Below are 15214 nucleotides of genomic sequence, written 5' to 3'. Positions count from 1 at the left end.
AGATAATACCAATTTACCAATCAACCAATCACCAAGCAGTGCTTCATTGTGTTCAGTCTGTGGTGGAAAAAGGTCACATTAGCAATTAAACACTTAAGCAAAACATGCTCTCGTCAAAGTGTATAGTTGCTCCTAAATGATCAGTTTTACTGGTAGTCCACTGTACGAAGAAGGTTTTGGTATAATATGTCACAATTTACTTTATTTTGCTCTCTTTTACTTGCATTTATGAGCTATAGTGTCCTGCACCCACAAGTAAACAAATATCAAAAAATTATATCTGGTGTCTGAATAATTTATATATGCATACAGTATATATATGAAGAGTTCATTTGCAAAAACAGATAACTCTGTTTTTAACAATTCTCAGAAATCATGTTTTTTTCATTGTGCATTAATCTCAATCAAACTGCAGCTGGGTTATTTTGACTGGGGTAAAAAATAACTAAGAAAACAGCTAACTAACACAATAAAACACAATAAAACATGATTTTTGAAAATGTAAAAAAGCAGTTATCTGTTTTTGCAAATAAACTCTTCATATATATATATATATATTGACATGATACATGTGTGTTGGTTTATGTTATGTTAACCTGTTGGCAAGTTCTGCTTCTATTGTAACATTCATAATTTGTTTTCATGCATTCATGCATCTAACATATTTGTTAGGAGGAACAAGGATGAACAATGAAATTCATTATTATTTAAAGAATTAAAGATTCTCTGTCTGATTTTTTTTAAATCATGGAAATGTACTTTAAAAATCCCCTTTCCAAACATAAACCCATTTCATTGACAAAAAAAGAAGGCAAGCCAAGCATCCAGCCTGACAGTCCGGACTCGATCAGAGCTCGCTCCTCATGTGACTGAGGAAGCAGACAGGCGTCTCTGTTCTTCCCTGCAGCTCTCGCTCTGATTCTCCACGGAGGCCGCAGTAATGCAATCCTCTTCCTGCCAGCCGGACACTCAAATCATCTTTATTTTATTCCTCCCATCACAAATAGCAGTAAACTACTGCAGAATGCAGAAAACAAAGAGAGAAGAAGATCACACAGACAAACATGTATACAGATATAAAGTACAATGTGGGGTCAGTGAGGTTTTTTTTAAAGAAATTAATGCTGTTAGCAAGGATGCTTTACAGTAATCAAAATTGACAGTAAACACAGTTCTCTATTCATCTGTGAATCCTGGAAAATAAAATGCATCTCGGTTTCCATCAAATATTGTGCAGCACAACTGTTTTCAACATTGATAATAATCAGAAATGTTTGTTGAGCAGTAAATCAGTATATTATTATGATTTCTGAAGATCATGTGACACTGAAGACTGGAGTAATGATGCTGAAAATACAGATTTGATCACAGGAATGAATTACAGTTTAATGTACTGTATATTCACATAGAAAACAGAAAAACAAATATTTCACAATGTTACTGTTTTTTAAACTTTCAAACGGTAGTGACACATAACTCGAGGTGTTGCTGTGATCTGATGTGAATTGTTCAGAAAAGCACTATTTGAGGAATCGTTCATGTCTGTAGCAGAAACACATTACAATACTTAAAGCGATAGTTCACCAAAAAAACCCAATGAAAACTCATTCATCATTTCCTCACCCTCAGTTCGTTCCAAACCTGTATGAGTTTCTGTCATCTGCTGAGCACAGAAGAAGATATTTTAAAGAATATCGGTAACCAAACATTTGTTGGTGCCCATTGACTTTCATAGTATGGAAAAAATGAATGGAAGTTAATGGGGACCAGAAACTATTTGGTAACAAAACATCTTATTTTGTGTTCATCAGAAGAAGAAAGAAATTCATACAGGTTTGGAACAAACTGAGGGTGACACTATCCCTTTAAGGCTGGGGTTTGTTTCAGTCCAGATAGGTGACTTTATGCTCAAATGAAACACATCATTTTCTGTCATATGGTTACACACTTCATCATTACAGACTCCCAGTTGTGAAACACCCATCCATTACACTGAATAGACTCCTCGCTGATGCATTCCGCTAATGGCAGCAATTAGAAACCCTGCCTTACGTTTCCCAGCTGCTGCATGGCCTGCATTCAGATACCAGCTGGACAGAGAGGGTCACGTGACTGTCCACCCCCGCCCTGCACACACACACACACACACACACACACACACACACATTGTGTATTACGTCAATTAAACACTGCCATCTCTGAGGCAAATCATGGAACAAATGGGCTGACGGACAGAACATCATGAATGCATGGAAACAATGAATCAATAACACAAAGGCAAAAAGCAGTTATCTATTTTGTCAATATTAAGTTACGACTGAAAGCAGGTCTTATGATCATAGATGGGTTTGACTTCACTGTGCCCAGACTCAGAGAAATGATTCAGAAGGTTCTGAGTGAAAATTCATATCAGATCTTTTTTTTATTGCAGAAATATAGTTCAATACAAAAGAAACAAATAACACAGAACAAAAAACATAGAACATATGGGGGAATACAGAGGAGAGAGAAAAAGAAAACAAAAATAAACAATTTACTTACAAATCATTCTATAATACGAGATGTCTTCAGAGCTTTTTATTGGAGGAGACTTTTTGAAGTGATGACATTAATGAATGTAGATCAGAAGATAAAGTTTTGCAGCTGGGTTTAAATTGAAGGTTATACATATACCCCCGGTTTCACAGACCAGGCTTAAGCCTAGTCCCAGACTAAAATATAAGCCTGAGCTGTTTCAACTGAAAGAAACTTGCACTGATTGATCTTAAAATATACCAGTGCCTTTGTTTTGTCAGCACTGACATCATCTACAAACTACAAAATCACACCCAAAACATTTATCAAACTGATTTTACAAAGTCACTGGATGTAAAAATCAAGATTTTATGTATGTTTTGTACAGATAGATAGATAGATCATTATGGATGGATGGATAGATGGATGGATAGATCAAGATTTTATGTATGTTTTGTACGGATGGATGGATGGATGGATGATCGATAGATAGATAGATAGATAGATAGATAGATAGATAGATAGATAGATAGATAGATAGATAGATAGATAGATAGATAGATAGATAGATAGATAGATAGATAGATAGATAGATAGATAGATAGATAATAGATAGATAGATAGATAGATAGATCATTATAGATAGATAGATAGATAGATCATTATAGATAGATAGATAGATAGATAGATAGATAGATAGATAGATAGATAGATAGATAGATAGATAGATAGATAGATAGATAGATCATTATAGATAGATAGATAGATAGATAGATAGATAGATAGATAGATAGATAGATAGATAGATAGATAGATAGATCATTATAGATGGATAGATAGATAGATAGATAGATAGATAGATAGATAGATAGATAGATAGATAGATAGATAGATAGATCATTATAGATGGATAGATAGATAGATAGATAGATAGATAGATAGATAGATAGATAGATCATTATAGATAGATAGATAGATAGATAGATAGATAGATAGATAGATAGATAGATAGATAGATGATAGATAGATAGATAGATAGATAGATAGATAGATAGATAGATAGATAGATAGATAGATAGATCATTATAGATAGATAGATAGATAGATAGATCATTATAGATAGATAGATAGATAGATAGATAGATAGATAGATAGATAGATAGATAGATCATTATAGATGGATAGATAGATAGATAGATAGATAGATAGATAGATAGATAGATAGATAGATAGATAGATAGATAGATAGATAGATCATTATAGATAGATAGATAGATAGATAGATAGATAGATAGATAGATAGATAGATAGATCATTATAGATAGATAGATAGATAGATAGATAGATAGATAGATAGATAGATAGATAGATAGATAGATAGATAGATAGATAGAGTCAAACGCCTCTGATGCTCCAGACCCCGCCCCGCGGTGACGTCACCGTATTGATCAGTTTAATGGTGGTTGTAGTCGCTCTACTCTGCTATTATTTTCTCCCCGCACCCTGAGGATGAGAAGATGAGATGTTAAAAGGTAAGAATGGTGTTCGTCTGTTATTGAGGGATGGTTAAGCGTGTTGTCTGTGCGTCTGTTGCTCGGCTGGGTATAAAGAAAGGCTTCAAAGATTGATTCACCTTGCAAAGGTTATGAGAAAACACCTCACCGCGACGATATTAAACCCAGTCGGTGTAAGAATGACAAATAAAGTCTTGCTTCACATGGACACGAGGCTGTGGAATCTAGGATGGAAATTGTAACAATAGCCTTAGGCTATTCTGAATTAATGTAACAGATGAGTCTCTGCATATAAGGCTAGTAAATAATAAATTATGATGCTTCTCTTTTATCTTTGAATCTCAGCTGCTGCCACATGATCGATGTCTTTATTATTTTTATTTTTATTTTCCCGTCCATGACTCGTTATTGAATATCAGTCGGGCCCATAGGAAGATAATCGTACCAGTGAAAGAAACTGTTCATTAAAAAGATCTTGATTTGATCTGAGACTTGCTGTAAATGTTTACCTGAAAAAGCCTAGGCCTGTGATGAATGATGACAACATCTGATCATCCTGACTTCAGACGAATCACCCTTAAATTTACCTTTTATTGTAGTAAAAGTGGAGTAACCATGTTTTCTGGCACATTGATTACCATTTTAACCACAGTTTTACTACAAATACCATGGTTAAACAATACTACTAACCATGGTTAATTTGTGGTTACCATGGTTTTACTATAGTAACCATGTTTTGTGTTTTTTTTTTTTGGTTTAATTTGCAGCAAAGCCATGGTTAATTTTTGTAAGGGCAACCAGACACTCTTACAAGAGCACATACATTCTTCAAACCTTTTTTGAACAAAATAATACGAGACAAAGACATATCCCCATTAATTGGGCGATGGGTTGAGCCCACTGCTGGGAAATCTGCTTTAGCTGGTTTCTACTGTATCTGGTCCGTGCTGGTCATTGTATCTGGTAGACCAGCTTTGAGCTAATATATTAAGATTATGAAATTCCATTATGGTCTATATGCGACTACAGATCCATTATAATAATTAAAATATTTAAACATTTTCCCTCTCAGCTGCATGCAGGAAAAAAACGTGAAGGATCAATTTTTTTAAATTGATGAATAAATAATCTTTCATTGATGTATGGTTTGTTAGGATAGGACAATATTTGGCTGAGATACAACTATTAGAAAATCTGGAATCTGAGGGTGCAAAAAAATCTAAATATTGAGAAAATTATAGTTATAATGCAACATATAGTTGTGATATATTTACAGTAGGAAACAAAATATCTTCATGGAACATGATCTTCACTTCAGGGATAGTTCACCCCAAAAATAAAATTATGTCATTAATTACTCATCCTCATGTCGTTCCAAATCCATAAAACCACTGAAATTAAGATATTTTTGATGAAATCTGAGAGCTCTCTGACCCTCCATAGACAGCAACACAACTGAAATGTTCCCAGACCCAGAAATGTAGTAAGGACATCAATAAAATAGTCCATGTGATAGTGGTTCAGCCATCATTTTTTGAAGCTACGACAATACTTTTTGTGCACAAAGAAAACAAAAATGACTTTATTCTTTATTCAACAATTCTTCTCCTCCAAATCCCGTCAAATTCCGCCATTATTAGTACCATGAAGCTCTCGGATTCCTTAATTTGTGTTCCGATGATGAACGAAGGTCTTATGGGTTTGGAATGACATGAGGGTGAGTAATTAATCACAGAATATGAATTTTTGGGTCAACTATTCCTTTAATATCCTAATGATTTTTGGCATAAAAGAAGAATCGATCATGTTGACCCATACAATGTATTGTTGGCTATTGCTACAAATATAGCTGTGCTACTGATGACTGCTTTTGTGCTGCAGGGTCACAAATGGATTACGCACACAGATGACAGAATGGACTCTGTGGAAAACAGCAGCATGAAGCAGCAGCAGCGCGCGTCCTCGCCAGCCAGATTCAAAGACTCGCTGTCCAAAGCAGCTTCCAAAAGTGCGCCTGGCAAAGCCTCCGGAGGCGCATCAAAGAGCGGCGGTAAGAGCAGCCGCAGTAATTCTCCGGTCACCAGCAAAGACCGGCATGCGGCCCGAGGCGCGGCAGCTGTCCACGGCAGTGGAGCAGAAAGCCCAACTCTGAGACGCGCGGAGAAGAGCAAGAGCATCGAGGAGCGCAGCAGCTCCTCCGAGGAGCCCTACGCCGCCGACGAGCCGGGTCTGGGGGCCGACGCTGCTCGGGTGGTGTCCGATCAGCCGAGCTCCACCAAATCCTCTCAGGGCAAGAGAGAGACGATGAGAGCCGAGGGAGGCAAGACGGCCAAGAGCTCTGTAGGCTGTGGCCCGGGCTTCTGGAGGGAGGGATGCTTGCAGTCTGAGCTCATACAGTTTCACATGAACAAAAGCTTGAAGAAGGAAAGCGGCATGAAGACCCCAAGCTCGCCGGTAACGCTGCCGCCCGCGGACGCACACTGGCCCTCAGAGGCCTTGCCTCCACCAAACCTGGAGCTGCAGGAGGATATCGAGAGACTGGAGGAAGAGAACGAATACCTGAAGGTAGGATGCAAAATGTGGCTGGAAATATGCCTTTATTAAAAAATATTTAAAATGAAATGCATACAATCTCTTTTTGTAATGAATTAAATTGATTTAGATATTTTTTGTAGGACATAAGGCCATCCTGAGAACAAAGATGAACTACTTTACATTTACATTTTCAGCTGCTTACACACAAAATCTTTCCTTGTCACACAGTTTCTGAAAGCTGTCACTCAAACAGCAGAAGCACACACCAAATCTGCAAAACCAGACACTAATCCTCAGCATTTGACTGAAGAATTTCATAAAACACTTTTTGCAAAACACAACACACAATTCTCTATGCAACACACACAAATCTAACAGGAATTAATATTATGGCAAAGGTGTTTGCAAATGTTTGCTTTTGAGATGTATTTGTGATGTTTTGAATGCAGTGCTTCATTTAGCAAGAGATGTGAGGTGTTTTGCATATTTTGTGTGCAATTTTTGCATTTGTGTGTAAAGTTTTGAAAAAAAGAGGCAAAGTTTTGAAAATTTGTGTAAGCAGCTGAAAAAAACTGTAAAGTAGTTTGTCTTAAATCTTTTTTTAAAAAGATGATTTATAAGAATTATTGAAAGAAAATATTGTTAATATTTGAAACCATGGAGCCATTGTTGTTTTATAATGTGATGAGAAAAACATAAATCCCCATAAACTCACGACTGTGATCCAAGACTGAAGAAAAACAAGTGTAGGATTTACTTTGACACCATTTTCACTCAGAAATTGATAATAAAATACACACATAATTACAAAGAAACAACAAATAAAACATTGAATTAAATGTGAAATTAAGTAGAAAGACTGAAATGCTTCTTTCTTGTCTTATTTACAGCTTGAGTGAAATTCAGTGATATTTAGTAAATATTTCAGATAATTTGCCCTTTAGTTCAGTCAACGTTCAGTTGATATACAGTCAAACCAGCACTTATTGAGACACCAGATATGATTTGTGATATCTTTTTACTAGTGAGTGCAGGACACTATAGTTCATTTCTGTAAGTGAGGAGAGCAAAATAAAGCAATCTGACATATTACACCCAAACATTGTTCATACAGTGGACTAGCAGTAAAATTGGGGATCAAAAAATATTCAGACGCTTTGACCTGAGCATGTTTCGCTTAAGTGTTTTTCTTTAATTGCTAATGTGACCTTTTTCCACCACAGACTGAACACAATGAAGCACTGCTTGGTGATTGGTTGATTGGTAAATTGGTATTATCTAATTATGTACTTAAATTTAACCAAATTCATTACATACCTTTCTATCAAAGTTATCTGACATTATCAAGATGAATTTGTTCTGACTCAGTTTAACTGAGTTCTTGTCATATTTTATTACCATTTTCTAAACTACAGCAAATAAACTGTGATAATGTGAGAAATGTTGAAGGTGTCTGAATAAATGTTGTATAAAACACAGTACTTTGATGCCGTACAAATACTGTCAACTGCATGATTAGAAAATATTTTCCCTTAAAAATATGTTTGACAACTTGAATAATTAATATCATATGTATTCAAAGTCTGAGACAAATATTATTAATGATAGTAAATAAAGTTACTATATCATAACTTTTGTTGAACATGCAATAAATGTTTTTTAAACCAAAATAAATTGGTTGCATTGGCTCCGACATTTTAACTAGACTTTAAAATGTTCCACTGTTATTTGTCACTGACCAACATAAAATTATACATATTAAATATAGTTATGCATATTTTTGTAAGCAAACCTGACTGACATGAGAACTTTTGATTTATTAGCATGAAATTGAAGAAATGCGAGCAGAGATGGATGAAATGAGGGACACGTTCTACGAGGAAGACGCCTGTCAGCTACAGGACATGCGGCGTGAACTGGAGAGAGCCCATAAGAACTGCAGAATCCTTCAGTATCGCCTGCGAAAGGCAGAGAGGAAGAGAATGCGATTTGCAGAAACCGGGGAATTTGACGGGGAACTGCTGAGGAGCCTGGAGCAAGACCTAAAGGTAGAGTCAAATCCTCAAGGCAAACTACAATGCATGTAAACAAATAATGCACGGGTCAGATATGACGTTCTTCACTATGCTGCTAGACTACAAACTAGTGTCAAAAAATCACAAAACAACCATGAATATACACCGTGACAGTCAAAAGACAACACGAGCTCTACAATGTTCATTCCTCTACCAGGTGGCCAAGGATGTGTCTGTGCGTCTGCACAACGAACTGGAGAATGTGGAGGAGAAACGAACGAAAACAGAAGACGAGAATGAAAGACTGAGGCAACAGCTGATTAAAGTGGAGGTGACCAAACAGGCTTTACAAAATGAGCTGGAGAAGACCAAAGAGGTGAGAGTATACAGATGGCAAACTAAGCCATTTTCAGTGCACTGTGAGAAAAATGGTATTGAATGAACCTTTTTTTAACAATTTTCACTTAGAAATTGCTATAATTAAAATTACTAATACTGATTACTGAATTATGACATTTTTAATTTTAAGCAGAAAGACTGATGTAGTATTTTCTTGTAAAACATATTCTTTTTGTTTACAACTTCAAAAAATCTTTTTTTGTACGATTTGTCTCTCTATACTCATTTAAAATATGCACAGACACATCAAACATCATTTGTTTTGCGAATACGGATACTTTCTGTATAAATAATGAAGTTCCATCATTTTTACTTTCAATATATATCAAATTATGAACATGCAATCATATTTCTGTCAGCTCTCTCTGAAACGAAGAGGAAAATCAGAGAAGAGGACTCCACAAACCCCATCAGAGGTAAGAGCAATGCTGTTTGCATCCAGAGCCTTCCTGTAGCTCAAAACAGTAGAGCATGGTGCTGTAGCAAGGCCAAGGTCATGGGTTTGATTCCCAGGGAATGCGAGGACTAACAACGTGTATCTTGAACAGTGTTGCCAGACTAGGTTGATGATTTCCAGCCCAAAACGTTCACTGCCAAGATAATGTGATACAATTCTACTGTCATGTCAGCCAAGGTTTATATAAGGACCGTTTAACTTAATAGTGACAAAATAAATAGTGACAAAATAAAATTAGAAAAATTAATCCATTTTCCCAACAGGAAAACAGATCAAGACATGGCAAATAGAGCAGATATAACAAAATGTTTCTACCCAAACAGGTAGAAATTATTCAAGTATGTCAGATATTTGCAAATGGAAGTCAAGAAATGAACAGACCTTAACTCTTGGAAACGCACATGCATCGTTTTCATTGTCAAACGCAAAATCAAGCCAATTCAAACGAAGACAAAAAGCTCAGTATATAAGTGATCGGAATAAGCAACATAATTAGCAACATAATTAAAAATAAGTTTTTGGGTCATGCCCACACCAAAAGAGCCAAAAATGTGTAATTCGTGCTTAAAAAATTAACAACAATAATAATAATATGCTTACCTTCATGTTGTTCAAACAGAACAAAAGTTGGGTTCCACTTTGTAGTACAACTTATATTTATGCCATTTTAGCATAGCCTAACACTAAGGGTTCGTTTGCCAGTTTGCCTGTAAAATGTAAATTGTTGAGCGAAGTTACTTTTAAAGTTAATGTTTTACAATATTGCGTTACTCCATTAAAAAGTAGCTATTTGTGTAATTTAGTTGCTTTTTGTGGAAAGTAATGCGTTACGTTGCTTTTTTGTTACTTTTTGTCACCTGGGCTTGGCTTGCCTATTTGTTTTTTAATAAAAAAAAAACCCCAAAGTTATATTTTTGGCATCTGTAAAGGCTCTTTCACACTAAACGTGAAATTAATCAGCTGAAGAAAGTGCCTCTGCCTCTGAACTTACTCCCAATTTCTCCCAACATGGAGACAGGTGAGGTGTCATTGAATAAACTGGAAAACAAAGTAGCTGGCGTTACTTATTTGAAGAAGTAACTCAGATATTTTCTTTATTTAAATTTAAAAGGTATGCGTTACTAGTTACTTGGAAATTAATCTGATTACGTAACTCCTGTTACTTGTAATACATTACCCTCAAATCCCACCAAACTGATCCTAAACCAACCCAAATTTTGTCCACTCATCCAAAGCAATTTTGACCAACACAATCAAATTCAAAAATGCCCATTTGGGTGGAAATCCTCCCAATCTGGCAACGCTGCCCTTGGCTGCAGTGTAGGCAGGGCTGCCAGGTTTTCACAACAAAGCCTGCCAAATTGCTGCTTAAAACTAGCCCAATCGCGTTTTGAGGGGGGTCCCCCAGTAAAAATCACTTTCCAAGGGGTAAAAATATACGTTTTTTTTTTGTTGGGGTTCCCCTGGTAAAATTCGCATTTTAGGGGCTAAATATCACATTATTGGGGTCGCTTAAACCCAGAGACATGGAAAAACAACCCACGGCAACAGTGTTAAACTTGGAAACGCACTTGGCAACACTGAGTGTAGGTACTCTCTTTGGTTTGCATCAACACGTGGACAATTTGAAAGTAAATTAAACACCATTTCAAAACCATGTTTTCTTCCATAGGAGGAAAATGAAGATCTGAAATGCCAGTTGGCCTTCATCAAAGAGGAGGCTATCTTAATGCGGAAGAAAATGGCTAAGATAGACAAAGAGAAGGACCGTCTAGAGCAGGAGCTGCAGAAGTACCGCTCCTTTTACGGTGATGTAGACAGTCCTCTCCCCAAAGGCGAGGCTGGAGGTCCTCCAACCACCAGAGAGTCCGAGCTGAAGCTGCGTCTGCGGCTGGTGGAAGAAGAAGCCAATATACTAGGCCGCAAAATCGTGGAGCTGGAAGTGGAGAACCGCGGGCTGAAGGCAGAACTGGACGATATGCGTGGGGATGAGCTGTCTGGAGGGACGATGGACCCCTCGTCCAGAGAGCAGAGCGAGGCGCTCTCCGAACTTCGGCAGCAGCTGCAGTTGGTGGAGGACGAGGCCGAGCTTCTGCGCCGCAATCTGGCTGACGTGGAAGAGCAGAATAAGAAGATGACCATTGAGCTCAACAAGCTCAAATACAAGGCCGGGTCGCACGAGGGATCGCGCTTTAGCAGCGGAGCGATCGAGGGAGCGAAATTTGAAGCCCTGCAAGAAGAGCTAAAAGTGGCTAGGCTGCAAATCAACGAACTGAGCGGGAAAGTGATGCAGCTGCAGTATGAAAACCGTGTGCTGCTGTCCAACATGCAGCGCTACGATCTAGCCTCGCATCTCGGCATCCGCAGCAGCCCGAGAGACAGCGACGCAGAGAGCGACTGCGGCCGCAGGGAAAGCGACGACGACTGCTCTCGCCTCACACCGCATCGCAAACGCGAGGGTCCCGTCGGCGGAGAAAGCGACTCAGACGAAGTCCTCAACATCCGGTGCCTGACTCCCACTCGCTCCCTTTACACCCCAGAGGGACGCTTTTTACCGAGAGGTTTCAAAGACCGCCAGCAGATGATTGATATCCGCATGGAGGCGGAGAGGTTGAGCAGGACCATCGACAGACTCATCGCTGATACTAGCACCATCATCGCGGAGGCTCGTGTTTACGCCACCAACGGAGAGCTGTTTGGAAGAATGGATGAGGATGACGAGGGCGGTCGGATACGAGAGCACGAGCTGCTTTACCGCATCATTGCTCAGATGAAAGCCTTCAGGAAGGAGCTGCAGAACTTCATTGACCGCCTGGAAGTCCCAAAACCAGAAGACCGAGAAACTGAAGAGCCTCTGTCCGTAAGTGCAAATAAACGCGAGACATACCCAAGTCTGTTTAAAGGAATATTTGGCCTGAAATTAACATTCAATCATTATTTATTAATTCTCATATCATTCTGACATTGAATGCCATTTTTGTTTTTTCAACAAAGGAGATATTTTGAAGAATAATACTACAGGTTTATTCTCATCGCATTACAATCTGACTAACTTCAGTATTCCTATTCATTCATTTTCAAGTGATTTTGACAGAATTTAAGTAGTTTATATTCACTGCAAATCTTTGCATTCTGCCATGAAATGAAATATAGCATCAGGTTTGACCTCGATGATAATGTTTGCATGATGTTTGCAGATGTTATTGACATTGAATATGGCATTTTGATGTGACAGCTATGGTGGAGAACAGATTTTTTTTTAAATAATGGCTTCAGTTTTGGTCTGTTTGACAGACAAGGCAATCATATGACTTCAAAAGGCTTGGTATAAAATGCATGATTAAAAAACTGCATAAACATTTGTTTACTCTTAACATAAAAATAAATAAATAAATAAAACCAGCGGTTTTAGGAACCAATTCTCACTGTTAACTATGATTTGTATCCCAATAAGATCCTAATTTGCTGCTTATAAATAGTTAGTAAGGTAGTTGTTAAGTTTAGGTGTGGGGTTTAAGGATTAAGGGATCTAGAATATGGTCATGCAGAATAAGGCATTAATATGTGCTTTATAATAAACTAAAGTGTTACCAAAACAGCATACGGGTTTGGAACAAGGGTGAGTAAATGGGTTGGACTTTTCCTTTAATTTCATATGGTTTGTTGCCTGGATAAATTTGGTACTTTTTAATCTTTGAACATATGTAATGAATATTTCACTGTTCTGCTTCTCTCTAGACTCACTGTTCCTCTCTCTCTTATATTTCCTCATCCATTTTGATATCAACCCAGATGTTTCAACCTATTATTTTGCTTATTCTCATCCTTGTCTTATTTTCATCTTTATCGTATGCCACTATTTTCAAACTAGTCTTTCTTTTCACTCTTTTCTTTGTTCTCTGAACTTCCATTTTTAATTTATACTACAGTTTTGTTGCTTTCTTCCTTTTTTTTCTGCTTTCTTAATTTATCATATTGATTTTGGACATGCCATTAAGGTTACGCAGGGCACAGGAAGCGATCATCATTTCAGGCACAGACTACAGTCACTCAACCAAACACAAGCTTGCATTCAAATACAGCGATGACAGCTGCGCTTCACTGATTGCATAGTATATTTGGTGAGTATTTTTGTGTATTTCATTAATGTTACATTTAATAAAGTTTAACTTATGCTTTTGCATTAAGTCCTAATTATCTGAATATTTATACAGAACATGAAATCTTCTTTGCTCCAACATTTTATTGACTGTAAAACATGTTTTGCAACCAATAAGAATACAATTTGTGCATTGTACATTAGTAAAGCAACGTGTCATTGATTTCTGCAGCATGTTATCCTATTTATATTCTCCCTGTTCCCTCAAGAACCTGTTGGCCATATGGTTATTTGGAGATTTATGTTACATTTTAGGTGATAAGTGCATTGGTAATAAGTATAATCTGTTAACAGAGACTAAATGAAGCCCTTCTCTGACGCTCCAGTGATTAGATGATTTTCTAAAGAACCATATAACCATCTGACATCAGGATGAACAACCCATTTGAAACCTTTATTATGAACACTGCACTTTTAAAATAAAGAATGTGTGATATGTATATATCAAATTTAGTTTTAAAGGTTGATGATCTGCTTTACACTGAAAACTGTGAATATTGGCAGCTGTTTTATTTTCTTCTTTTGTACTCATAGAAATCCTTAAAAATTAACACTACTGCAAAATGTGGTCTTTTCATAGTTATTGTCAGTATGACACGAGTGAATGGAGTGCATAAGTATTTTAAACTGTATAAATCTAGTGAAAAGTGTAAAATACTCTAAAAGCGGATATATGCAGATTTTATTTTTAGGATCTTTTCTACCTGATATAACCTTTGAAATTTAACTTTGTTACTAATCAGGTTGATAGCCATACTGAATATTTTGGGATTTGTCGATAAACCAGCATTTTGGTGTTAAATATTTTCTCCTATGCAGCTTAAAAAACCATAAGTAAGCCATTCATAGTCTAATCTTCTGGAGAGTTATCATATTTGCATGTAGCGCTATGATATTCCCTCATTTGTTTTGAGCGGCCCTCTAATCTGCCTTGACTCTGGTTGGTGGAGTAGTAATTGTTGATGGGAGCGTATTTGGAAACCTGTTTTATTTTACTTACAATCCTGTCCGGTGGCGCCAGTGATGTAGAAATCACATGCTTCATATATATTTATTTTACAGTTTTTTTCTAAACATCTGAAACTGTGACATTTTAGTCGATTGCCACTGTATGTTGATGAACTTGGATAAAATGCTACTTGTTAATTCTGATTAGAAATAAATGTAAAAATATATTGAATACAGAGTGTAATATTACTGTTTAAAAAATATTCTATTTAACTAAAATATGGGTGCATACCAGTTTTCAGTCATCAAACTGTTTGACAAGAAAGTGTCAAGTTGTCACATCCTCTCTGTGATTATTCCTTTTAGTTTCCTTTGTTTCTAAGTAGGTTTTCATTTTTAGGTTACACTTTCTTTTGATAGTCCACGTTCTACTGAGTAAAGTACATGTCAACTAACTCTCAGGGTAGACTCTTAGGTTCAGGGTAAGTAGAATAAGTTGACATAATTTAAAAGTTTCTCATAGTATGTTGTTGACCCATCAAAATAAAGAAAGTGTTAGAAGATATTACGCAGACAGTCTACTAAAGTTTTTTTCAGCTGCTTACACACAAAATCTTTCCTTGTCACACAGTTTCTGAAAGCTGTCACTCAAACAGCAGAAGCACACACCAAA

General features: G+C 36.9%; 1 protein-coding gene across 1 annotated transcript; it reads left to right on the top strand.

Moving 5' to 3' along the window:
• The first annotated feature begins 3949 nt into the window (after positions 1 to 3949).
• On the top strand, positions 3950 to 12665 carry LOC306887200 (microtubule cross-linking factor 3-like). Its single transcript, XM_079444778.1, has 6 exons — positions 3950 to 4046; positions 5910 to 6593; positions 8387 to 8611; positions 8796 to 8954; positions 9337 to 9393; positions 11107 to 12665. The coding sequence occupies exons 2-6, from the start codon at positions 5943 to 5945 to the stop codon at positions 12394 to 12396; spliced, it is 2382 nt and encodes a 793-aa protein (XP_079300904.1). The 5' UTR covers positions 3950 to 4046; positions 5910 to 5942; the 3' UTR covers positions 12397 to 12665.
• The last annotated feature ends 2549 nt before the right edge of the window (positions 12666 to 15214 follow it).

Source organism: Barbus barbus, assembly GCF_936440315.1.
Source record: "Barbus barbus genome assembly, chromosome: 21".
NCBI classification, from domain to species: domain Eukaryota; kingdom Metazoa; phylum Chordata; class Actinopteri; order Cypriniformes; family Cyprinidae; genus Barbus; species Barbus barbus.
Note: the sequence above shows the minus strand (reverse complement) of the source record. Positions and strands in the feature narration are given on the sequence as shown.

Coding starts and splice junctions, on each gene's coding strand:
- LOC306887200 (XM_079444778.1), top strand. CDS start 5,943: ATGGACTCTGTGGAAAACAGCAGCATGAAGCAGCAGCAGCGCGCGTCC. Junction 8,612..8,795: donor GCCTGGAGCAAGACCTAAAG/GTAGAGTCAAAT, acceptor TTCCTCTACCAG/GTGGCCAAGGATGTGTCTGT. Junction 8,955..9,336: donor AGCTGGAGAAGACCAAAGAG/GTGAGAGTATAC, acceptor TATTTCTGTCAG/CTCTCTCTGAAACGAAGAGG.